The sequence below is a fragment of the Scyliorhinus torazame genome, chromosome 18 (genome assembly GCF_047496885.1).
Source record: "Scyliorhinus torazame isolate Kashiwa2021f chromosome 18, sScyTor2.1, whole genome shotgun sequence".
Classification (NCBI taxonomy): domain Eukaryota; kingdom Metazoa; phylum Chordata; class Chondrichthyes; order Carcharhiniformes; family Scyliorhinidae; genus Scyliorhinus; species Scyliorhinus torazame.
This window is the reverse complement of record NC_092724.1, coordinates 114,202,318-114,229,410: the sequence shown is the minus strand read 5'-3', so window position 1 is coordinate 114,229,410 and position 27,093 is coordinate 114,202,318. Positions and strand designations below refer to the sequence as shown.

Below are 27,093 nucleotides of genomic sequence, written 5' to 3'. Positions count from 1 at the left end.
ACGAGGTCCACCCCGAGAGGCGGGAAGCCCCTGGGGACTATAAGAATAGGGGCCAAGTTCAGATCGACCCCTCTCTTCCTGCTCGCAACCTTCGAGACCCTTCGACAAAGAAAACCGTAAGTCTTACTCCAGCGATCGCTACCAGATAGGCGCACCTGACTATCGACTTGTACCAGCCTTTGAATCCTGCAGGCCAGAACCAATTCGAAAGACCATTCGTTTCCCTGACCTGGTGGGCCATTTCCAAAGTTTAAGCATTGGCCTTTAGTGGTAGGTATTAGTCTAGAAGTAGGATTATTGTATAAGTATTTATTGCTGTATATAATAAATGAGCGTTGATTTAATTCTTACTAAGCGGTGTGTTGCATTATTAATCATTACTTGGACTTGAACCACGTGGCGGTATCAGAAAGATACCTGGCGACTCATGAGCAAAGGTGACAGAATTAGAATAAAGTAAACTAAGGCTAAAACGAGCAACACAAGGTTATGGGGATAGGGTTGGAAAGTTGAGTTGAGGATTATATCAGATCAGCCATGATCTCCTTGAATGGAAGAGCAGACTCGATTGTCCGAATGGTTTATTTATGCTCCTACATCTTATGGTTCTTAACAGTACCAACTCTGACAATAGACGCGGAAAGATCCAGGGATAGGATTACACTAGTTTAGTTTCAAAACCAACATTGGCCCAGGTGCAATGGACAAACTCCCTAATTATAATTATAATTTCCGTGATCCTTCAATTCAGTAATTAAGATATTTGAAAAAAAATGCATGCTGCATGCATTTTTGACCTATCTTAGATCGATAGACAATAAAAGTACAACGTCTCTCCGTGCTACTGAGTAATGTATTTATGTAACTGTGGTATGAGGGCAACAAAGGTATTTGGCTGCCTGCAGTGAGTGAAGGGAATAGGTATTTATTTTTCTGGAACACATCTAAAAACACTTACTTCACTGCTGCTAGAAACCACTTACAAACCTCTTTCCAGAGAAATTCACCCTGCCCTCGGCAACAGTGTAACATCTGACTCAATGTGAGACCTGCTAGCAATTATGCATTAAAAAAATACATTTACAGGCTACTTTTAATCAACTTATTTTGACAAAGGTTGCCAAATATCTGATCTGGAGCAATGCGATTTAGGCAACAAATGTTTACCCTCTCATTTAAACAAAATCCTCCAAACAATGCACATAGTTCTAACAATGGTTTGGATTACGTAATCACAATGAAATTTACGTGCTATAATGAAACATTTACACCGTAATGCCCCTTGCCCTACTTGGCAATAAAAAAGTAAAATTGACTGCAGACCATTTTGTTCTGTTTTACTCATTTATTATGGATATTTTAAAAAAATCATGACAATATAAAACAAATATTTCATTTGTTTAATACATTTATGCTCGGACTCCAATCTTTAATCACAATCAATTATTACAGGCCAAAGTGGCAGTGAATAATAATTGGAGGATTATTTTGCACTCTGACGACACTTTGCACTTCTAATTTTATTTTTATTCTTTCATGGGATGTGTGCCTTGTTGGCAAAACCAGTATTTATCGCCCCCTTCTATACAATGGCATGCCTTGGTAGGCCATTCCAGAGGCCATTACAAGTCAACTATATTGCTGTGGGTCTGGAGTCACATAGGTCAGACCAAGTAAGAAATGACATGAATGAACCAGATGGGCTTGTGAGACAATCCGGTTCGGTGTGCCAATTACTGATGCTCGCTTTTTCAAAATTCCAGATTTATTTAATTAGCTGAATTTTAATTCCCTAGCTGTCCAGGTGGAAAGTGAACTCAAACTCCAGGTTATTAGTCCAGGTTTCTGGACTACAAGTCCAGTAATATAATCACTATGCAATTTACCCCCTAATACCACTACTGATACATAATTATACATATACTTAAGAAAAAAACGTTTGCATTAGGCAGCACTGTTGACATAAATACATTTTTTAGTTAAGTATGATGATGAATGTGTACACCTTTTGTTGTATATCCACTTGGAAATATGAAATTAGGCTAAACTGGGGGTTCAGTTGCAAAGGTTATTAAAATGCCAGGAATAAGTGCAGAAAATAATCAAAAAAGCTAATCGAATGCCAGCCTTTATATTGAAAGGATTGGAATATAAAGACACAGGGGTTATGCTGCAGATATACAAAACCCTGGTTAGACCCCACCTGGAGCACTGTGAACAGTTCTGGGCACCACACCGTAGGAAGGATATTCTGGCCTTGGAGGGAGTGCAACGTGGGTTTACAGAAATGATACCTGGACTACAGGGGAGTTACGAGAGGTTACTCAAATTAGACCTGTTTTCGCTAGAATTTAGAAGGTTAAGGGGTGATCTGATCGAAGTATTCAAGATATTAACAGGGAAAGACAGGGCACACAAGGATAAATTATTTCCACTGGTTGGAGACTCTAAAACTAGGGGGAAAGTCTAAAAATGAGGGCTGGATGTTCGGAAGAATGTCTTCACTCAAAAGGTGGTAGTGGTTTGGAACCCTCTCCCACAACTAGCAGTTGAAGCGAGATCAATTGTTAATTTTAAATCTGAGATAGATAGATTTTTGTTAAGCAAAGATATTAAGGGATATGGATCAAAGGCAGCAGGGGCAGCACGGTAGCACAGTGGTTCGCACTGTTGCTTCACAGCGGCAGGAACCCGGTTTAGATTCCCGTTTCGTGTCATTGTCTGTGCGGAGTCTGCATGTTCTCCCCGTGTCTTTGTGGGTTTCCTCCCAGAAGATGTGCTTGTTAGGCGAATTGGACATTCTGAATTCTCCCTCGGTGTACCCGAACAGGTGCCGTAGCGTGGCGACTTGGGGATTTTCATAGTAACTTCGCCGCAATGTTAATGTAAGCCTACTTGTGATACTAAGATTATTATTATATGGAGTTAGGTCACAGATCAGCCATGATCTCATTGAATGGCGGGACAGGCTTGAGTGGCTGAATGACCTACTGCTGTTCCGATTACTATTTAGATGTGGTGACCTTCCAAACTGTGCAGAAACAACCTTTTGAGCTTAACTGAGGGGTTGGAATGGTTATGGCTGTACTGTCCTTTGTGGTAGCAATTTCAGATGAAGAATTAAAAGTATCACACATAGTGTATCAATTGAGTTGCAATTATTGTATTGGTACAATGAATAAGCCTGGTGATAACAGGGCTCGTGATTTAGATACTAGTCCTTTAACATAGTTCCATAATGTAACTCTCAACATGAGAATGGGAAGTTTCTGGACTATCAGTTTCAAAGCGCATTTTCAGCAACATCAACTGTAGTTTAGTCAGACTTACTATGTGGAAAGAATGCAGTTCGGGCGCAGAGACATGAAATAATATTTCTGAACCAATACTGAAAAATTAACTTCAACATGCCATATAAACTGTCACAACACTCCTGAACAAAGATGGCACTGCTAACTGGAAACTTTGAATTGGAAGAGAAATGCCTTGAACGTGCTCTACTATGTGGCCGGAAGTCTCAAAGGTTCCCAAACAACAGAATGCCTTCACAATAAGTTCAATTCAATGAAGTGCCACAATTCTAGGAGAATTATTTTTTTTTTTTTCCTGGAAGAGCGCATCTGAATAAAGTGTTTTACAATTAATTTTAAGAACACACAATTGTTGTGCAAATCACAGGCCATAGATTTTTCAAGAAATGTTGGATTTTAAAATTCTCCTTGGTAATGAAAAGCATTACTGACATTTTAATTTGTTCTTGGGTGTGTTTACTTCATGTGATTAAGGGATACCTATAGGATCTAAGACCATAATATAATGTCAAACGGCATATTTTAGGGAGAAAGGAAGACACATTATAACTTTACGGACACACCATGGAGTTGAAAACATAGAACCTACTTGAGGTAAGATTGCATAAACCTGGCTTGTATTCTATGGAGTTTAGAAGATTGAGGGCTGAGCTGATCAAGATATTTAAAATGTCATAAGGATTCTATTGGGTATTTACAGATAAACTATTTACCCTAATGAGCGAAGAACAAGGGGGCATAAAATTGGAGCTAGGCCAGTTAGGAGGAAAATCAAGAAGCATTTTTCCACAGAAAGGATAGTGGACATCTGGAATAGTCTCCCCCAAAGGCTGTGGATTCTCAGATAATTGGAGCCTCCAAGACTTAAGGGAATCAATGAATATGGAGTCACCACGGTAAATGCAGTTGAGGTACAGCTCAGTAGAGATGTATTGAATGGCTGAGCAGGCTTGCGGGCATGAATGGCCTACTTGTGTTCCTATGACAATGAAAATTTTTTTTTTTTCATGTAACATTACAGAATCATAAACAGTAGTACAACTTCCAGGAACAAATCAGTGCATCCCACTGAACGAGGCCATAGAAACACGATACAGAAATAGTCTTCATCACCGTCTGAAAATTTCTTAATAAAAATGAATGCTACGCTTGAACTTCTGCTTCAGCTTTGTGATGGGCTGCTCCCTCATTCGTAAATAGAGATTTCTTGCAGGTCAGCATGAGGAGCAGTAACATAGGGAGATGCCAGAGGCTGCAAAAGAAAAGTTTTCGAGCGCTGCTGCGATTTGAATCCCTGTAAAATCGATAGCCGAGGTAGCTGATATACAAGTTGATTGGGAGCGAAATGAGTGGAAAAGTCCATGTGGTTACATCAAATACAGGACACAGTGTTGACAGTCCAATGAGAGCAATGCAGTGGCGGAGTGCCACCTGTTTGCATAGCAATGGATGTGTGACTGACATCATGCGGTAGCCACCTCGCGAGTAATCTTCTCGAAGGTTCCAGCTTAAAGCATTGAAATGTGGGAACTGCCAGGAATACAGAAGACCACCTAATAGCAAGGCACCTAAACAGAGGGACAGGGGGTTAAGTATAAGTTTCCAAATAATGACAAACTCATGTTACTTTCCTAAAACGATTAAATTCAAAGTTTATCTACTGCACATAATATGTACAAAACTAACATTAGAAAGCTTTTACACTCAATTCCTGGCAAAATAAATCCTCAATCATATGGCATCAAACCCTTTTAAAGTGACAGGCAAATCAACTTGGACCATTCTTTCACACATTCCAGTGTGTATGTGCACATTGGTTTCGGCACTGACTAACATGCCATACTAGGACATGAAAATCAGAGAAAAATATACTACTAAATACAGTGCTTAAAAGTGTGACTAGATCATGAATTGTTAAACCTTTAGATGCACAATTTAATTTTGGGGGAAAAAAGTCTTAAGGCGTTAGAGGAATCGCAACAATGTGTATGTTGGCAGTGCACCTTCGTCAATCCTTACATTTTGTCACTGGCACCTGCAAGACCATTAGATAAGATAAACTGATGCTGCTCTGTTGAACTATTCCTAAATGTAAATGTTTCTAAGACCAACAAGTGAGCATATCACATTTTGTTAACTATATTATCATTGCTGCAAGGATAAAAATGTAGGAACAAATGAAGTGGTTGTGTCTCCAGGGAGCTGTCAGAAGACCCTTACTGCACCAGTACCCTTATTGTGTCTGCAAAACATGGGAGAACCTGACCAGTCAGTACTCCAAGAAAGGACTGTACATTGTAAATCATGACAATTCGTTTAGTCTGCCTGACTTAAACACATCTCCTAAAGATAAGGGTTCAAAATCCATTGTCTCGTGTAGTTGGACTACCTCAATAATCTATTACAAAACTCCCAGCAGATAAGAGATCGATTACACATTCGATCCTCATTGCATAAGATTAAATCTATTTCAACTGTCACAAATATCAAGGAATGATCCAGAATTATGGTAAAATATGCATTGTATCAAAGTGTCTTTAAATTCATTCTGAGAAAACAATTAGATGTTATAGATCTAACTGTTTAAAATAAAAAAGGAACCTGGGGCAGTTTTATTGCATGTACGTATAATTATATCAGTCGCATTGAGCACAGGGGTTTGCACTCAATTCTGCACACAACAGGCTCCCATCTAATTTGGACCCTCGGGAGAAAGCACAAGGCCTGAGGTCAAGTCTTGCTGCCTAGTGAGGGAGGGAAATCCAAATGCAGATTCAGTCTAGGCCGATCTTTGTGCTATACCTGGGCAGAGATGCAACTATCATCTATGGCGAGGACTGGTGTGCAATATGATAGAGTCAGAAGCTAGATCAAAAATAAATTATCACGGGTAATACAACACAAGCATGAACTGAAGATCTAATGGCTGACTTTAGGAAAATGTCAACATCCTGTCTAAGTTTCTGTCACTTAAGATATAGCCTCAGCAATACCAAAATGAGGACCTTAAGAGGCAGAACTAATATTATCCCCGATTTCGTCACATAGAAGAAGTTCCCTAGACAGGATTTTGATTTGATGATGACTTGCAATCCAGATATATTTTTGCGTCCATTGACCCAGCATGGAGAGCTTAATTGTACCCTTGTAAGGGTCTTGTAAAGAAACTAATGCCACGCGTTGGAACAAAGTGCAAACTTATTTCTGTTGTGACGGATCTGTCGGTAGGCAAGGAGTCTAAAGTGCCAACGCATTCTAGTGAACAGCTTTAGAATTCTGTTAAGTCCATTCTGAAACAACTCAATTTAAATTTTGCCCTGGTATGATTTTCAGTTCTAGCAGCCAAACATCAGAGTGTGCAGTAGACACCTCAGAATTTCATGGAGTATAGAATTCTAACTAATACTGTCTTCAGTAACACTTTTTAACATGAAATAAGTAGCGGAAATAGAATATTTGACGACCAATTATAGAAATACTACATGTTTGAGGAGAAATTTGATAACCCAAGTCATTTCATCATAACTTTCCAAAGGATATTCTGTTCATAGTCACGGACTGTCCTCTTTACAGCTCAGAACAGAAGTGACAGGATAGCAAGAGTCATTAGCCCTGTTTACATTAGCAGATGGAACGACTATCTGGTCAGTGGGGTTGACGGAGCCTGGAGCTGCCCTGTTTACATTACAATCTCAGATCAGGGCAGCTCTGATGACAGATTATGAGTTGCATATGCTCATTTCACTTGGAAATGAGTCAAAGGCTACAATATGGCAGATACTTCCAACAGCATTCAGCTGGCTTTGCAGTTGCTAGGTAGCTCAAAAGGGCATCACTGCGAGGCCACATGAGGTAGCAGTTTATACAACGCTTATTCTGATGTCAAACTATTACAAAGCTCAAGGAAGGAGAATGCTTGTGGTTTCAGAGTGATTATACCACACTTATGGCACTGAATGGAAGTAGAATGTGACCAAAATCAATTGAAATTCAACCTTGATGTTAAACAATTTATATCTGCTGAGTTAGTAACAGTTTGATATTATTTTATTATATTTATAGCTGGAGGTCAGAACAATGTCCCTACACTCCACTTGCTCTGTTCTGGCAATTTTAATTGAAACTAAATTATGATAAACTATTTATACACATTGTTAAGGAGGCTTGTCTTGCTGAGAGACAGTGCCAACTGTGATCAACCCCACTCAAAACTTCCCGCACAATTTAAGTAGAGTTCCTAGGATCCCAGCAGAAGCAAGATATGAATTTCCCCCAAGCTTGAATCCATATTGTATTCACTTTGCAACAAACATTAGAGCTCGAATGAGACTATCGACAATGAGTGGCAAGACTGGGCAGAAGGTCCTTCATCTACGTACTTCAGGCGAAGCAATGCTTGTTTCCAAGATTGAAAACTGCTGCATTAATATCAATTCACATCCGCAGTAAAACAGTGCTCACTTGAATACTGTTGATCTCAGGCCACCAAGGCAGCACATTATCTGGTGCTTTTCTGCGGAGTCACCACCCACTATGAGAAAATCTCTTTATCTGATTAACAATTAATGATAAGGGCCATCATGTGTCCGTTGGGACCACCTTAGATCAGTTACTGGGTGGTTTGTGCATTTGTTATAAGCCCTCAATTTGTGCCTCGCCCAATTCACTAGAGTTGGTCTAGCAATGATGTGACATTTAGCAACAAGTGGGTCAAGTGCAATCTATGATTTTTATTCATGCCAGGAGAATATTCATTCATCTGAATAGTCACATTGTTCCTTCTAAATCTCAACTCAGTAAATAGACAGGTTAAGAAACAATTAAAGGATGACAATTAACTGAACAATCATGTTGATCCTCACAGGAACAGTGGTCCAATGACATCTGGCATACATATCTGAATGTGAACTAATTGGTTTTATCATAAAACAGTTGGCTGTTAAATATACAGAAAAGAAAACCTAGAATTCAGAAGCTACAACCGTTCTGCTAAGAATTTGGGGAATGTGATTCTATGCTGTGGACTGCAGGAATAAAAATCTATTCAGTCTTAAAAAATGGCTAAATTAATACAAACTAGATAACCATTTTCTGCTTATTTTACTGAAATAAATGCATGTCTGCATGATTCCCAATAGATCAAGATAATTATGGATGAGGAAGGTTGTTTTTAAAAATTCAATCTTGTGATATGGGCATTGCAGGCTAGGATTTATTGTCCTTTTCATTACCTTCTTGAAGAGCTGCGTTCTTGCAAACCATGTGGTGTGGTACACCCATGGTGTTGTTAGGGAGTTCCAAGATTTTGACCGAGTGACGGTGAAGGAACAACAAAATATTTTTAAGTCAGGATGGTGAAGTGGCTTGGAGGTGGTGGTGTTGCCATGTGCCCTTCTAGATGATAATAGTCGTGGGTTTGGAAGGTGCTACCTAAGGAGGCTTGGTGACTTTCTGCGGTATATCTTGTAGATGGTACACCGTGCTGCTGCTGTGCGCCAGTGGTGGAGGAAGTGAATGTTTGTGGATGGGGTACTAACCAAGGGGTTTCTTTGTCCTGGATGTTGTTGAGCTTCTGGGGTGTTCTGGAGCTACACTTAACCAGGCAAGTGGAGTGTATTCCATCACACTCCTGACTTATGTCTTGAAGAGGGTGGACAGGCTTTGGTGAGTCAGGAGATGAGTTACCCACCACAGGATTTTCAGTCTCTGACCAGTATTTATATGGCTGGTCCAGTTCAGCATCTGGTCAATGGTAACCCCCAGGACGTGGACAGTAGTATTTCAGCTATCCTTAGTTAATCCATCCATAAAATCCCTCCACTGTAGCTTTTCCTTGGTTTGTAAGTAACTCTAGGGGTTCTCCTCTTTAATTCATATGTTAATCGCTCTCAATGTGAAGAATGTCTGATATAGGTTTAGTTGTGTTCTTAAATTATTCAACAATTATCCTGGGTTAGGTTAGTTCTACCTGCCATGAATTAATGAACAGCTGTATCCAGTTGTTTTAAAAAGAAATACCTGCCTAAACTGCTCTTCCTAAAATGATTATTCATATGTACAACTAATACAGATAAGTTTATCAGAAATGGAACTCAATATATACTCAGTACACATCCTTGCTTTCTCCATATGCATTTTTTGTAGGACAGACTTACCTACACCCACGGTACCAGTGGCTGCTGTCCAGCCCATGACTGGGGGAATGGCTCCAACCACGGACCCTACCCAAGTGTTAAGTATACTCAATCGTTTCATTGGGGTGTAGCAGCATGTGTAGAGGAAAATGTTAAAGGCTCCCAAAGCTCCAGTCAGTGGATTCACTCCAAGGGTCAGTAGAGCTATACCGGGCACACTGCAGGCAACGGCAAAGGACACTGCATGGAGAGGGCTGAGGGTTTAAAATAAAACATAAATCAGCAAATTGCATAAGTTATGCTCTTTACACAAATCCAAAAGTTTTACAGAAAAAAAAAGACATCAGTTAATGCTGTTCTCAGCGTCAATGCTTCAGATTTCTGGGTTGTAGTTAAACGTCTACATAACAAATGAAATGTTGCCAGCTCTTTCTCCACTACCACCTTCTCTATCCCCCACAATAATGTGGTTATAGGTAAAGTCACTGGACCACATTTGTGTCAGGTATTTTTGTCTAGTCTGCTATTAAAGCTGCCACATTACTTAGAGTTTATGATGGGGCAAGTGTATTTTTTGCACATTGATAGGTGGATCAATTAATAACACCAGCGTTATAGTCTCTTATAGCACTGAAAGAGACCATTCATCCCACGGAGGCTATGCTGGGTCTTCTGCAAATTTCTTGCAGCAAAGATTTGCTTGGGCATAAAAAATATTACAATGAGAAGCGCTGACTGGATATTAACTCAATGGTGATTAAATGAATGATAGATGCCATTCAAATGAAGGTATTTCTCATGCATCATGTTTTTCTATGTATACTACCCGTAGGGTTTCAACAAAATCTAACTTATAATTCCCAGTTGCATTGACTTGTGGACAGGTGATTTTCACTTCCGTAGTTGTTCTTCCATTGAAGTGTTACAAGTAAAGTTTCGATATCCTCAAAAATAGTTATTCTCCCAATGCCTCGAGTTGACAAAGCGAGTGAGTGAACCATACGGACAGTCCTAGGATTAATTCCTGTTCTATGCTGAGTTACCTGATTTCAGCTGGCTGGGTTCGCACTTTTCATTGCCAGGTGAAGGGATTTGAGTGTTGGCATGGCAGGATACACCTCAAATATTAACCCTTGCAGTTAAACCCCTGTTCACAATTAACTTTGAGACAGATGTTTGGCTGGAGCGAAGTTTCACTAAAGTTGTTACCTGGGACGAGGGGGTTGGCCTGTGAGGAGAGGTGAAGTAAATTGGATTTATATTCTCTGGGGTTTAGAAGAATTCTAGGCAATCTCATTGAAATCTACAAAATCCTGAAGGGACTTGAGAGTGGATGCTGAGCAACTGTTTCCTTTGGTCGGGATCCTATAACATAGGGGGCCAGTCATTTAGGACTAAGATCAGGAGAAATCTCTTCACTCAAAGGGTGTTGAACCTTTGAAATTTTCTACCCAAGAGGGATGTGCTTGCTCCATTGTTGAATATATTTAAGGCTGGGATGGAACGATTTTTGGCTCCTCAGGGAATTAAGGAATATGGGGAGTGAGCGGGAAAATGGAACTGAAGCCCAAGATCAGCTCACTGAATGGCAGAGCAGGCTTAATGGACAGTGTGGTCTACTTCTGCTCCTATTTCTTAGGTTATGCTCTTATGGAGTACTCAAACTTTTAGCAGGGGACAAAATATTTAAAACATAAGGTATGTAAAGCCACTGATATAGTAGTCACTGGGGTTTAACAAACGACAATGTTGATTAGTAACTTTTACAAAATTTCCACTGTAGCAAGCAAATTACTCCAGTTCAATGCAGGTTTGGAAAGTTGATTTATATCATAGTCACTGATTCTTTTGGAATCAGTGGCGTGTATCCCCTGAAGATTTCAATGTCATGATATTTGTGTGCCATCATGACATTTGAAGTGCACAGACCCAAACATTAAAAGAAAACAAAATTGCATTTGTAAAGCACCTTTCATACCCCCAAGAGCTTGGCTGACAATGAAGTACTTTTGAAATTTTAAAGCAAAACACATGACAACCAACTTGCACCGTCCTCTGTCCCAAAAACAGAAATGTGATACTGAGCAGATAATCCATTTTTGTGATGTTGATTAAGAGATACACGTTTGCAATGCAGGTCAAATATGAAACCATTAGATGCCAAGGATTCCACATGAGTTTGGAACTCAATGTGACCTCAAAGTGCTTCACTCAAACTGCTAATGCACCTTTGGTGCTGGATTTAATATCATGTGCACTTAACTCAAAAGTAAATACAGAATTACATGCCTTTATTGTGCAAGTCAATTAAATGACTCAAATGCAGGCTTGTTACTCAGTCAGCACATGTTCTCTATGTAGCATACTTTTAAAACATATTTCCCTACATTACAACAATGACTCCATAAAAAATGCAATGGTTGCAAGTACTTTGAGCTGGATTAAGGGCAGAAAAGATGCTGTGTAAATATATATTCTGTTATTCAGTCCTTAAGCAAAGCAAAATGTGTACGTGGAGGTTTATGATTGCAAGTCCTGCAAGGTATGATAAACTAAGTTGCTTTATCTTAATTTGAATTTTACTGTTTCAGACGTTACTACGAAGTAATGAACACCCATGTTCTGCATAAAGCAAAGGATATTCACTATTACACAGAAAAGATATAAAAATTAATGATGATTTTGACATATATTGTGTAAAACTTAGTGTTGGGTGGGGTTACTGGGTTATGGGGATAGGGTGGCGGTGTTGACCTTGGGTGGGGTGCTCTTTCCAAGAGCCGGGGCAGACTCGATGGGCCGAATGGCCTCCTTCTGCACTGTAAATTCTATGAATGAAACTGAACAGATTAATTTGCAACTAAAGAAACCAAGAAGCAGCTTGCTTTCAAACTGTTTGTCCAAAGGTTGCAGCAACAATCCCAACACTTTTTCTGACAGTCTGATTCTTTCATTATAAAAGAGGTAGTTGAACATGAAAAGTAACAGAATGTGGGATTAATGAAACAAAGAAATTGAGGCGGTAGACCTCTCTTGTTGATGACAATATCTTTTACAAAAGTTTCTTGGGGGCAGATGGTGTTACTTCACAATTGCATAGCGTGAACAGGTTCTGGTGCATGGCCAGGCGTGATTCCCTATCCATCATTCCAGAATGAGCCAGGAACATTGTGGAGTTTCACCAATCTGTCAAGCTAGGATAGTAAGCAACTTGCAGCAAGTGAAGGATGGACACAGGGTGCTGTGATGATAGAGACTCAGTTCATTCATAGCAGCCACTTATCCTTTATCATGCAAGATTCCACAAATCACAGCGGGGGGAATGTTAACGTTTAAACTCGTCGACAGTCAAGTAACACTTCAAACCACTTAGTAACAGATCTTTACACCTGTAAGCACTTTATACCAGGACTTGCAGCACTGCAGTACTTTTACAGTTTTCCTTTTGAAGGTTATTCCGTTAAAACTATTAGCAATATTTTGTTTATAGGTCCAAGGATACCAAATCAGTGTGCAAATTGGTGCGCATTTTGATAACACATTAAAATTCAATGTGAGAAGCTTGCAATTCCAGTGGTGCTGTACGGGAGTGTTACAGGGTGGGATGGTGAGTGAAAAGAAAAATTCTCATGCAAAAAGTGAATTTGAGCCATTGATTCTCATATGTGGGTGGGGAAACAGCCAAATCATAGCTTGGGAGCAACTAGCTTGTTCACTCTTTCGGCTGGGAAATGCTGAGCAGGAAGAAACCTATTGAGATGGCGGGGGGGGGGGGGGGGGGGCGGCGGCGTGGAGAAGAAGTCTAAATCAAATAGAACTTTCCGTTATAAATTAACCCTTTGTTTTGTTAGATCTGAAGCAATGAAGACATTTAAATAACTTGTAGCAATTCCAGTTGGCTGATTTGCTTTGCTGAATCATATGTAATACCACAGGTGGAACACCACTTTTCAGGTGCCACACAGAACCTAGCTGGATCTGATTACATTTTTGTAAACATTGCATTTTACAAGATAGAAAATGCAAATCCATACATTTTCACAGGATTTTTTATTTTTTTTACACAATTTGACCATCAAACTTTCTGCTGTCAACCATATTGAGGGCTAACGTCCAATAGTTTACAGTACAGCTGTCATATCATGGCCAATCTGGTAAAGGAACACAAATTATCATTACTAAAATGATTTGCTGACTCCTGCATGCATAGATTATCACTCAAAGCAATATCATTCAAAGCAAGACTAATCATTTTGGAATAACTGTTTTTGTGAAGTCTGCAAACGCTCATCTCGAAATGCCTTCCAACTCATCCATCATGTATCCATGATGTTTGGAACTGAGATGGATAACTGGATTAATGCGTATAAGGGGATAATATTTTCAGCAAATAATAATGGATGTGGAGTCAAATTCTTTGATCAAGTAGGAGGCATATCTGGCATCAGGCAGATGTTGAAATATAGCGGAAAAATATCCGTGAAGAGGGAAAGGTGTAACAAAGCCAGGGATAAAATGGTCACTGAATGCTTCAGCACCCATTCTTCCCCATCATTTCTCCATATACCAAATAAAAGAGTCTTCGAGCCCAGCACTGCCCACTTATAGAGTCATAGAGGTTTATAGCATGGAACAGGCCCTTCGGCCCAACCCGTCCATGCCTCCCAGTTTTTACCACTAAGCTAGTCCATATAATTGTCTAAATGTTTTTTTAAAAGACAAAATTGTACCCGCCTCTACTATTGCCTCTGGCAGCTCATTCCAGACACTCACCACCCTCCGTATGAGTAAATTGCCCGTCTGGATCCTTTTCTATCTCTCCCCTCTCACCTTAAACTTATGCCCTCTAGTTTTGGACTCCCCTACTTTGGAAAAAATGTTGACTATCTATCTTATCTATACCCCTCATTATTTTATAGACCTCTATCAGATCACCCCTAAGCGTCCTATGCTCCAGGGAAAAACTTCAGAATGGAAAGCAGATTGAACTGAACTCCCATCCACAGAAGACATTTCTAGGCCAGCTTCTCCTTAAAGAATTCTTGAAACAGAAGTATGCGATATTAAGTTTTCTATTCAATAAAATACTTCATGCAAAAATAATAATCTTTATTGTCACAAGTAGGCTTACATTAACACTGCAATTAAGTTACTGTGAAATCTGAATATCTTTAGTTTCTAAATGCAATTGACTGAGCAGAGTAAAAATACAGCATAGGCTTAATGAATAAAGTGTTCATCGAGAAATGTGCCAACTTACTGTATTCAGTGCTTATGGCTGTGAAATGGGATTTGACGTGAGTGGTGGACGTACTTGCAACAAACATTAAATCAGCAATATTTTTAATAGCCTCATATATTATTTTTTTCAATAAGTTGTGTTGTCTTCAAAAATTCATTCTCAAGCATTATAATAATAGGTTATGAAATATGGCCTTATGGGAATATATAATTAGAAGATTTATCGAAGTTTGTGAAATAATTTTTCATTTATTTTGCTTTAAATGGTAATTTTCCCCCCGAAAGATGTTTATACTGATGTTGGTGATGTAACTGAACGATAAAAGTACTTGAGGACAGCACGATGGTACAGCACATTGCATGAGATGAACAAAAATAAAGCTTGCATTTATACGAGTACCTTTCCTAACCTCTGTGTCCTAGTGTGCTTCACAGCAATGTCTGAAGTGTAGTAATTGTTGTAATCAATGAAACAATCCCTGAAGTGTAGTAACTGCTGTAATATAGGGAAATGTGACAGCCAATTTGTGCACAGCAGGGTTCTACAAACATATGCAGAGAGGTGACTAAATAATTAGCTTTTGGAATACTGCTCGAGATAAAGAATAAACAAGCGACTGCGAGAACTCTGGTGCTTTTTTCGGAGTAATGTCATGGGATCCTTTGCATCTAAGAGAGAAGATTGGGCTTCGATTTAACATCTTGTGCAAATGATTAGACATGCATTTATATTACATCTTATGATCTCAAGATATGGTGAAGTGCTTCACAGCCAGTGAAGTATTTTGAAGTGCAGTCACTGTTATGTAAACAAACATAGCGGCCATTTGCACACAAGGCTTCTTGTAGAGTAAAATTACCTGTTAAGTTATTTTTTTTGCTTGATGCTTAAGGGATAAATATCGGCCAGATATTTGATACCCACCTAAACAGGTAGATGGGGCCTCAGTTTAGCAGCTGCACTATTGCATTGACGTGTCAACTGTGTTAAATGTTGAAGACCTGAGGCAGAGAGGAGTGTGCTACCAAATGAATCCAGGTGACTCCTATTACAAGATAAGTCAGTGTGTGAAAGTTGTGAATTTTTTGGAGGACTAGACAAAAAGGAAAATAATTGCAATTTGTATAGTAGGGATTACACTCCCATTGAGAGATGAGTCCAGCCAAATATTCAAATATCCAGGGTAACACAGTGGTTCGCAGTGCTGCCTCACAACGTCAGGGACCCGGGTTCAATTCCGGTCTTGGGTGACTGTGTGCAGTTTGTACTTTCTCCCAGTGTCTGCGTGGGTTTCCTCTGGGTGTGCTGGTTTTCCTCCCACAGTCCAAAGATGTGCAGGTTGGGTGAGGTTACGAGGATAGGATGGGGAGTGAACCTAGGTAGGGTACTCTTTCAGAGGGCCGGTGCAGACTCAATGGGCCAAATAGCCTCCTTCTGCACTGTAGGGATTCTATGGTTTTCGATGGTGGCAGTAAAGAAAGTCGCAATCAGGTACAGTGACCTCGCATGAACCACTGGGGAGCTCCCAAAACAATGTCTTACAGCTTCAGTCAACCATGCATAACTGCTGAATAGAACACAGGAAAGCAAAACAATTTGTTTGAAAATTACTTAGATGACATGGTCATGAACTTTGGTTTCCTATTTAAAATTTACAGTTAACAATGACTGAAGAGCTCAGTATGACATTTTCATTGCTAATGAGATTAATTTAAATTGGTTTTGAAATACAACTTCACTAATTCAGATTAATGCAAAACCAAAAGTGCTTCATGTTCAGGCTCACTACAAACCCCAGTCCTGCTTGTTTACTGTAAATCCAGTATAAGTGAGTTAAAGTAAAATGGGTAGCTGACAGGAATTGGCCACCTTATCCACTGACACTAAACTATCTAACTAACACTAATTAGACTTAATGCTGAACTAATTTTAATTATTATTAGGAGGTATTTCCATTTGGAAGCTAGTTTTAGTCGCATTGTTTAGTGCCATATGAACAATAAGATTAGACTACATTCCTCAGCAGTCGGTGAAATAATGTAAAATGTAATTTTAGGATTGATATCGATAACTTCTCTACAAGGAAAATCAGAGATGTAGAATGGAGTCCTGGTAGAGCAGTGGAAATGAAAATCCAGCGTCATTTACAAAAACAATGGGCTGCTGCAATGGCGGAGCATTGAGGGGACTTCCAGATGAATCAGTTAAGGAGTCAATGGCCTTCCTCATACCGGTTTGTCTTGTGAGGCTGGTGCCTTTGAAACATCCATTGCACTGTTTAAGAGGGCGACGCAAACTATGTTACTTCTAAAGGAGTGGGGATGTAGGTGGAAAAAGGATATTCTACATCCAGGGCACTGAAAATAGAAATTTGGAACAAATGAAATCCCCTCTCCTACAGGCAGTGAAAGTGGAGGAACAGGTAACAGCTCTCTAGGTCAAACAGACAGTGGTGACTTGCTTTCAAAGAAGAATGAGGGCAATGTAAAGGTAAGATAAATGGAATGTGCCTTGGAAACCATCAAACTGATCTGCCTAATCGTGGACATATAGAAAAGGCTCTATGATAACAGCAAAGCTAGGTAGCTGAATTACAATACATTGATGGCATTTCTCTACTTAAATGCAAATCAAAGTTAATTATGTGAAATCTCACATTTTTCTGTGGTTAAGATTTTCATATCATAAAATGTATTTACAAGTATTTTATCGGTGCTAAGTAATTTTTGCTCTGGATTGATGCTGATCTAATATGACACAATTCCGGAATTAGGGACTGACCTGACTCTTGATCTCCTTCGGTTTCATTCTGGAGTCAGGTGAAGCTCTCACCTTAGATTTGGACTGCCATTATACACTAACTTTGGAATGGCACGAAGCAAAATCATTGGCTGAATTGATGTTACAGCAATTGCACAACGCACCCTTAAATTGAACCAGTTTCAGGATTTAACATTTATCATTTGATGGTGTTTTGAGCTCTATGGAAGAAAACACTGAATCAGTATTGGGACCTAGCAAGTATGCAGCAATTCAATGCTGTAGGGTTTAAGTTTGCTAAAAAGGTAATGCAGGAAAAGGAAAAGAGGTAAAATTGAACAGTGAGCCAGTCCTAACCTGCATTTAGTCTTAATCAGTTCAAAAGAGACCTGAATCTGTGTCACAAAAAGTGAGTTGAAAAGGGAAGAAATGCACATTAATAACATACTCAATCATTCACAAAGTTATTTTGAGGATGATAACTAATGACATGACTTCTCGTCATCTTCAAGTTCAATCTAAATCCAAGGATTCAACGTTTAGCCCGAATTACAGTATTAGTGTAAAGCTTTGTGGAATACATGATATGAACCAAAAAGGAAAGTATCTGCATAAGAGCAGATAACTTAACATACAGACCATTGTCAATGAAATAAAATGCAATTTTTTTGAATATACTTTAAACAGTTCTGTTCAGTTGGGCCATTAGAAAGGCATTGAACTCTAGTCGGCATGCATTCATGTTTGATGCGGTATGTAACTAGAATGCAAGTGGCAAGGATGTGGATTTGTGTCCAGAGGAATCTAGAAGGAAGAATAAAACTGATGGATTCAGCAGGAGTGACAACAGTAGTAATTGTGGTGTGTGCAATGGGAGATGACGACACTGAAGGTGGCATGTTGCATTTGTTTAATCAGAGTATAGTGGGTTCAACAAGAAGGATAATGCCGACAGTATTGCAGGTGCATTGGACCCAGTAGGAAGGACAGTGCTGGTGGGTTTAATTTAGGCAGAATAGCAAGATCAGTAATTTTTTCACATCAAATGTGTGATGTAACATACATTTCCTGAGACGAGCTGTGTTCAAAAATTATTTTAAAGAGTCTTCCACTTCAGAGAAAGTTCATCCATAATATTTTTTTAACATAAATCTTTTTATTGGCATTTCACATATTTATAAGCAGTTGTATGTATACACATCACATTTTTCTCACCCGTGCCAATTTCCTTTATTATACAGAGTGGTTCAGTTTGTCCTCCGTTTAACTGACCCTCTGTGCATTTCATTGCCCTCTGGATCGGTCTATGGTTCCTCCCCCTTCCCCGTTGCCCCCCCCCCCCCCCCCCCCCCAAGCTTTGGCTGTGCTTTTCTTTTTTCTTTCCCAGACAGTGGGCAGAAAAAAAAAGGGGGCGAGTAGCCCCCCCCCCCCCCCCGCCCCACATCTCTCGTGGTTTCCCCACCTTCCTTCTGCCCCCCACCCCCCGGGGTTGCACAGTCTTTTGGTACCTCATCTATCTTGGTATTTTTAAAAAAATTCTTATTAGGTTACTCCTCATTGTTGGCCTCGAACAGGTTTTGGAACAGCCGACACACTGCCCCCAAGTATCCAGGAAGCCTTCCTCTGACCCTCGGGTGGCGTACTTAATCTTCTCCAGGTGGAGAAATTCCGAAAGGTCAGCGAGCCAGTCTGCAGCTGTGGGTGGTGCTGCCGATCGCCAGCCGGGCAGGATTCTCCGGCGTGCGATTAGGGAAGCGAAAGCAAGGGCGTTGGCCCCCTTCCCCATGTGTAACTCTGGCTGCTCCGATACCCCGAAGATTGCCACTATTGGGCATGGCTTCACCCTCACCCCCACAACCCTGGACATTGCCTTGGAGAAGGCTGTCCAGAACCCAGCAAGCTTGGGGCAAGCCCAAAACATGTGGCTGTGGTTGGCCGGGCCCCTCTGGCACCGCTCACATTTGTCCGCCACCTCCGGGAAGAACCTGCTCATTCGGGCTCTGGTCAGGTGCGCTCTGTGCACCACTTTGAGCTGCATTAGGCTTAGCCTTGCGCAGGAGGAGTGGAGGTTCACCCTGCTTAGTGCATCCATAATATTTTTGATGGAATTCAACAGAGGCCCATCATTTGAAGTCTCATATCTTCGTAACTAGCTAAAAGCTTTATCAGAATGAGTCTGCAAAAAGTCCAGAGTCCTTACCAGTCATGAATGTCATTTGGGACCTATGTAACCAGCAGTGCAGTTTCCAGACTTTAATACTTAGAAAAAACAGGATCACTGCCAGTTAAGCATCTCTAGGGGAAGTACGAGACCTGAAATAGCAGGTGTTATGGAGCAGTGATAACAACACCGCACTTCAGTTAGATAGATAGAATTTACAGTGCAGAAGGAGGCCATTCGGCCCATTGAGTCTGCACCGGCTCTTTGAAAGAGCACCCTAACCAAGCCCACACCTCCACACTATCCCCATAACCCAGTAACCCCACCCAACACTAAGGGCAATTTTGGAGACTAAGGGCAATTTAGCATGGCCAATCCACCTAACCTGCACATCTTTGGACTGTGGGAGGAAACCGGAGCATCCGGAGGAAACCCACAGGGAGAACGTGCAGACTCCGCACAAACAGTGACCCAAGACGGGAATCGAACCTGGGACCCTGGAGTTGTGAAGTAATTGTGCTAACCACCATGCTACCCATTGGGCTGGGCATTTAAGTTGGTGACATTGTAAACAATGATTTTAACCTAAACAATTAGAAAAGGTCAATGGTGGGGGTGGGGTGTGGTATTTAAATAACAAAAAAATCAAGGATTAAAATATTTAAAACATTTTTTTTTATAAAGAGTACCCAATTCTTTTTCTTTCTAATTAAGGGGCAATTTATCATGGCCAATTCACCTACCCTGCACATCTTTGGGTTGTGAGGGTGAGACCATCGCAGACACAGGGAGAATGTGCAAACTCCACATGGACAGTGACCCGGGGCCTGCATCGAACCCGCGTCCTCAGTGCCGTGAGGCAGCAGTGCTAATCACTGCGTCACCGTGCCACCCCGAATGTCAAGGAAATTGGGTAACAAATGCTGCACGTTTTACTTTATTAAAGTAATTAATAGAATACTCACAACTAACCTGAACATTGTGTATTCTTCAAGATGCTGCATCATTTACAAAAATTGTCATTTTTCAGCCTACAGAATGTGGTACAAGATAGGTGGTATTTATTTTGTGAGACAGTGTAAAGGTGCAGTATAGGAACCCAAAGAGTACTGAATTTGTAGCTTTACCAATGCAAGCCTTTAACTGAACATTTATACCAAAAAAGTATAAGTTGTCAGAGATAAAGAGATTCAAGAACTTTTAAACACTGCATGATTTAGAATAGCTGCCATGAATTACAACTGCCTATCTGACTTCCAAGTCGAAGCAGAATTATAAACTGTGGTTTGCGCTGAATAGGACATTCGTAAGAGAAATTTACAATGGTATCCGTTCCATCAAATTAACAAAGCTTGACCTCTGGAAGAAGACGGTAGCAACAGTGAAGACAGCTCCATTAGGAGTCCATCTCTCTTTGTAGCACCCCACCAAAAGCAGATGGAGCCTCCTTTTGGCAAAATGCACCGTGACTCCAAGTTTAGAGATGAGCATCTGGGATGTTTCCTCACGCAGTGTGTGGTACAACACAGTCAAATCTATCAAGTGCCCAGGCTTATAATCAATGAGTTGGAAACCTGCATTGTACACTTCTAGATGCAAAGACCCCCAGCGTCAATAAAAAAGGAAAGAATGCCTTGAGTTGTGAAGGGTCAACAACATGTGTGCAAGATTAATGTTTAAGAATCAAAGCTCCATAGGGCAGCACGGTGGCACAGTGGGTTAGCCCTGTAGTCTCACGGCGCCGAGGTCCCAGGTTCGATCCCGGCTCTGGGTCACTGTCCGTGTGAAGTTTGCACATTCTCCCCGTGTTTGCGTGGGTTTTGCCCCCACAACCCAAAGATGTGCAGGCTAGGTGGATTGGCCACGCTAAATTGCCCCTTAATTCGAAAAAATGAATTGGGTACACTAAATTTAAAAAAATAAAATGAATCAAAGCTCCTGAAAGTTCTCAAATTCTGCACCATAATTTTACAGTTTTATATCTAGGAGACAGAAGCACAATAGAACATTACAGAGCACTGTGCTAATCATTTGGGAGGGCATGGATCAAAATAGAAAAGTACATTCAGTTAATGCACAGCAAGAATTCTGTCATGAATAACAAAACTGTTATATCCGTTATAGGCCAGTTTACATTTTATCAATATTAGGTCTATGCGCAAACAATTTAGTTGACTCTAGTTCCCTGTTGCGGGAGAGACTTCAACCATTAATTTCATTTTAACCAGAAATCATTTTTACAAAGCAGTACTCAGTCACAAGTTGAAGCAAATGGCTAAATTAAAGAGGCAGCAAATTTCATGTTATCTATAATTGTCAAGTACCGACATGTAGAATTATCCAAAAAAAGTAAATATCAATATAAAATGTGGAATAACTTGCTCGCTGATGTTGCTGGTCCATTTCATTAGAATGCATGTGAAATATACTTTCGCTGGCCAGTTCTGGCTTTGTATTTGACCTCAGTGTAGGAACAGGAACTGGTCATTGTGTAACTTTGGAGTATTACTGAATTGCTAAATTACAGATTTATTTGTAAATATTACTAAAATTATACAAATTCCATCCATAAATTGGTTCAATGGTAAGGGAACGATATTACATCTTTAGACAAAAAGTAAACAGGAATCAGTGTGGAAAATATTTGGCTTATCAGCAGGACTGATATTTGATCAAATGTTAGTCAAGGTCGGAGCTGGTGAAAGGAAGACAACATTCGCTTTTGCAGAAAATAAAACTACACTCAAAGGGATGGTACTGGCAGCAATGTAAATGTGACAAGTTAAAAATAACAAACTAATGAACCACTGAAACAATTAGTGTACATGCTAGAAACAATGCAATTTTTCAACATTTTTTGTGGTTATGTACAGTTATTGCATCAAAACACACAAGTTATCACGTACTGTATGAGAGTTGCATAAACAATTGTAAAAAGCAGAAATGATCACTAATGGGTGCGTGATCCCAAAATTGGATGGCATACACAATGCTCTATTTGAATGGAACAAAACTCTGAGAAGACCATATTAATTTTCAATTCAGTGAAAGTTCAATAATATATTTTCTAATTATTGAGTTGACAAGTGACTGTTCAGGGTTGCATAGAATCAATGCTCCAGATATTCCTCAAGAAACCTAATCAGATCATTCATTTATTGCTTCTGCAGTCTACCCCTCCCGAGTGATATACACTGTTCCATCAATGGCCTCTTCCAACGGTGCACTTAACCCACTCATTAAGGAAGAGTAAATGTGCCAACCAAGGTGACTCATCCAGTTACTTACTCTCTCCTCTCTTTTTCCATTTATAAGCACAGCAAAGCTTTTGAAATGATCCCAAGGGGAATTGCAGTTGCCAAATTATTCTGACAGTGGACATTAGGTACCACAGTGGTATGGTCTGCAGAACAACATACCATAAGGTGCGAATATATAGAAAATATAAAACTGAGAGAAACAAAAGCTCCAGTGATTAAAATGGGTGCAGATCAACTTGAAAATACTGCAATAATTCTTAAAATATATAAATGTAAAAACTAACATTGTTAGTTATTCTTAAAAAACAACAACAGGGACATTGGAACAGTAGTCGGCTCCTACTTTCGATCATGGCTTATTTGTACCACATGCTTTGATACTCTTTCTTCAGCAATAATCTGTCAATCTCAAATTTCCAATTCCCCCAGCACCTACACAACCTTTTGGGGAACAGGGATGCGGATGGGGGTGGAGCAGAGGGAGAAACAGTTCTACATTTCTACAATCTCTCAAATGAAAAATATGTTTTCTGATTTCACTCTTGCATGGCCTGGGCACAATTTTCAGATTGTATCTGCCTGTTCTGGAATTCCCTCACCAAAGCAAAAGTTTCCCTATATTTACCTTCCTGAATCTGTTCATTATTTTGTGGCAGTACGGCAGCACCGTGGTTGGCACAGTTGCTTCACAGCTCCAGGGACCCGGGTTCGATTCCCGGCTTGGGTCACTGTCTGCGGAGTCTGCACGTTCTTCCCGTGTCTGCGTGGGTTTCCTCCGAGTGCTCCGGTTTTCTCCCACAGTCCAAAGATGTGCAGGTTAGGTGGACTGGCCATGGTAAATTGCCCTTAGTGTCCAAAAAAGGTGAGGTGGGGTTACTGGGTTACGGGGAAAGGGTGGGGTGCTCTTTCCAGGGGCCGGTGCAGACTCGATGGGCCAAATGGCCTCCTTCTGCACTGTAGATTCTATGATTCTAAACACCTTAATGGTTTATGTGAGCTGTCTTCATGATTTAACATAGCAACATAGTTATTAGAAGCAGGAGGAGGCCATTCGGCCCTTCAAGCGTGCTCTGCCATTCATTATGATCATGGCTGATCATCTAGTTCAATACCCTGATCCCGCTTTCTCCCCCATATCCCTTGATCCCTTTAGCCCCAAGAGCTATATCTAATTCCTTCTTGAAATTACATAATGTTTTGGTCTCAACTACTTTCTCTGGTAGCAAATTCCATAGATTCACCACTCTCTGGGTGAAGGAATTCTCCTCATCTCAGTCCTAAAAGGTTTACCCCTTATCCTCAAACTATGACCCTTAGTTCTGGACTTCTCCACCATCGGGAACATTCTTTCTGAATCTACCCTGTCTAATCTTGTTAGAATTTTATAAGTTACAATGATATCCCCTCTCACTCTTCTAAACTCCAATGAATATAATCCTAACCGATTTAGTCTCTCCTCATTTGACAGTCCCGCCATCCCAGGTATCAGCTTGGTAAACCTTCGCTGCACTCCCTTCATAGCAAGAATATCTTTCCTCAGGTAAGGACACTAAAACTGCACACAACACTTAGCAGTGAGGCCACACCTGGGGTGTCCTTAAAGACTTAGTGTTGTAGTGTTAAATCGGTCAATGCACCCACTCACTCCAAGTAGAATACTGCCTTCATGAAGTGCAGTGCCCAAAACTGAATACAATATTCTAGATAGCGTCTGACCAAAGCACTGTGCAACTGAAGCACAACTTCTTCCTATTTGTACACCAACCCCGTTAAGATAAAGGCCAACATTCCCATCTGCTTTTCCGATTGCTTTTTGTCCCTACGCAGTAGCTTTTAGCGCTTTGTGTACAAGGACATCCAAGTCTCTTTGCTCCTCCACCTCATCTAATTTCTCACCACTAAGAAAATGGTCTTAGGTTTAGAATTGTTTTATCCTAAAGCGGCAAGTGCTGACACCATTAGAGATTTCATTATTTAGATTCACAGAGCCTAATGGTGAGGAAGTTGACCATATAGTTGAAGCAATAAAGGATTCTTCTACTTTCTAGCCTTCCATTAGCCCAAGATTCAGTAATTCAGCACAGATGGGAAACCAAAGCTCGTATTTTTCTAGTTTTTGTTGCTCAGTATCACGTTGTGCAGTTAATACGAACCATGTGCTAAAAACATTTCAAAGCTTACAAATTTTTTAAAAAACTGTTGAAATTCTAAAGAAGTAACAAGTACAATGTTGAACGGAGACCAACCTAATTTGTCCTCTGACCAGGGGTCTGTTCTTCGTCCTGTTCATGTTCGAGTCAAATGGCACCTCAAAGAACTATTAGAAAATACAATGGGACATAGTATTAGACACAGTCAATTTTGATGAAGCAAGATCAAGTTTGACATAATAGAGAAAAATGTACTCTGACAAGATCAACCTTCAAACACAGCGAGGAGTTAAACTTGAAATTATGCAGAATACAGAAAAACACTTTCATACCTTTGAGTGCGTTCTCAAATGGTTTAGTCTCTGCTTTAAGATAGCAATTTATTTTATTGATTTCACTTGAGGACCACAGAAAGTCAAAATTATACTTATGTTTTCATATATTCCAACACTGCAACCTAAATAAAATGGTTTCTGAATCCACTAATTATACAAACAGTAACATTCCTAAGTGAACATCCTGCAATAGGAAAGGAAGAATATTATTTGCTTTCCCCTCTCCATCGAGTTCTCCATTTAAAAATCACCATAGTAGACCAATAGAGGGCCTTCTGTGGCCAGGTGGGTCTGAATTGAATTCAGGATGATGCAGAGCATTGCCTGTGATGATGACAGTCAATGTAAATCTATCAGGAAATGTGCAAGCCATGATTATCTCATGCAGTAGAATGGCACAGAAAAGAAATAGGTAACATGATTCTCTACAGGAAATTGTTACCATTTACCTGACCGTCGTCGCCCCATCATCACCTACCACCTGGTGTCAGTATCCAGTATTGTCTGGATGGGAACCTTTTCAATCTTTGCTATTCCAGGCAAGAATATTGATCACGATGGACATCCACGACCTTCAGTTTGCGGATGATTGTTGTGTGATGGCTCATTCTGTGCAGGGCATGCAAAGGGCGCTTGACCTCTTCAACGATGAGCATCCCTCACACCATCGGTATAGATGGGGTAGCTCTGGAGTATGTGCCGCACTTACCATATTTCGGCAGCCAACTCTCCAAGGGACTACCATCAATCAGGAAGTCCAGCACAGTCAACTGTGCCAATGCTGCCTTCTTCAAACTGCGCCAGGATGTCTTGGACAACAAGGGCCTTTGGAAGTCAACAAGGGTCCTGGTTATGACCACCCTCCTTTACTGTGGCAAAACGTGGGTTGTCTATCAACATAAGATCATTCAGCGCTTCCATCAGTGGTGCTAGCACTGAATCCTGGCATACAAATGGGAGGATTGCCAGGCCAATGCTGAAGTCTTCCATGAAGTTGCATCTACCAGTGTCAAAGCACCGCTCCTGCGGAACCAACTCCAATGGATGGGCTATTGCGTCTGGATGCCTGGAAACTGTCTCCTACAGCAGGTTCTCTTCTCCAAGCTCTCCACTGGTCAACGCTTTAAGGGTGGCCAAAGGAAAAGGTATAAGAATTCACTCAAGGCTGCCCTAAAGCATGGAAGCATTAATACCACTGATTGGGAAAAGAAGGCTGTGGACTGCTCAGCATGGCACGATCTAGCTCATCAAGGCACAGGTTGCTCAAAGACTCAAGAACTTGACAGCGAGGCTGTGTCAGAGGAAGGAGGGGGAAACCAACCCGGGGTTGCGAGCCTAACGGACGTCATTCTCGATTTCAAGAGGCTGCTGCCGCTGATAACCTAAAGGTTTATGATATTTCATCTATGGTGTTACACGTAGGTAGATAATTGGGATTGAATTCCATCAAATATCACCCCCCCCCCCCCACCTACACTGACCTTTCGTTTAAATTTGCTGTATTTCCCTAAAATAGACCATGTTCTTTGGCAACAGGTGGTTTGCATTTAACGACAAATCGCAGCTCAAACCCAGTAAAAGATGAGACCAAATGCAAAATACCATGTTGTGTCAAATATGGAAGTGAAAATTCCTTAAATATTGAAGTTACGCCATTGCAAGTAATGGCATTGGCACTGAGGTTACTTTATTTGAACTGAAACCAGGGCAAAAGTGAATCACTGCAACAGGCAATTCTCG

General features: G+C 40.5%; 1 protein-coding gene across 3 annotated transcripts in view; it reads right to left on the bottom strand.

Moving 5' to 3' along the window:
• Positions 1 to 1,325: 1,325 nt before the first annotated feature.
• cox10 (cytochrome c oxidase assembly factor heme A:farnesyltransferase COX10) overlaps positions 1,326 to 27,093 on the bottom strand; it is a 169,143-nt gene continuing 143,375 nt past the window's right edge. For all 3 annotated transcript variants that reach the window (XM_072483158.1, XM_072483159.1, XM_072483160.1), the window contains 3 exons: positions 25,115 to 25,185; positions 9,467 to 9,699; positions 1,326 to 4,879 (listed from right to left, as the gene is read on the bottom strand). In XM_072483158.1, the coding sequence (XP_072339259.1) occupies positions 4,455 to 4,879; positions 9,467 to 9,699; positions 25,115 to 25,185 (729 nt within the window). In that variant the 3' untranslated portion in view covers positions 1,326 to 4,454. The remainder of the gene's footprint in view (positions 4,880 to 9,466; positions 9,700 to 25,114; positions 25,186 to 27,093) is intronic.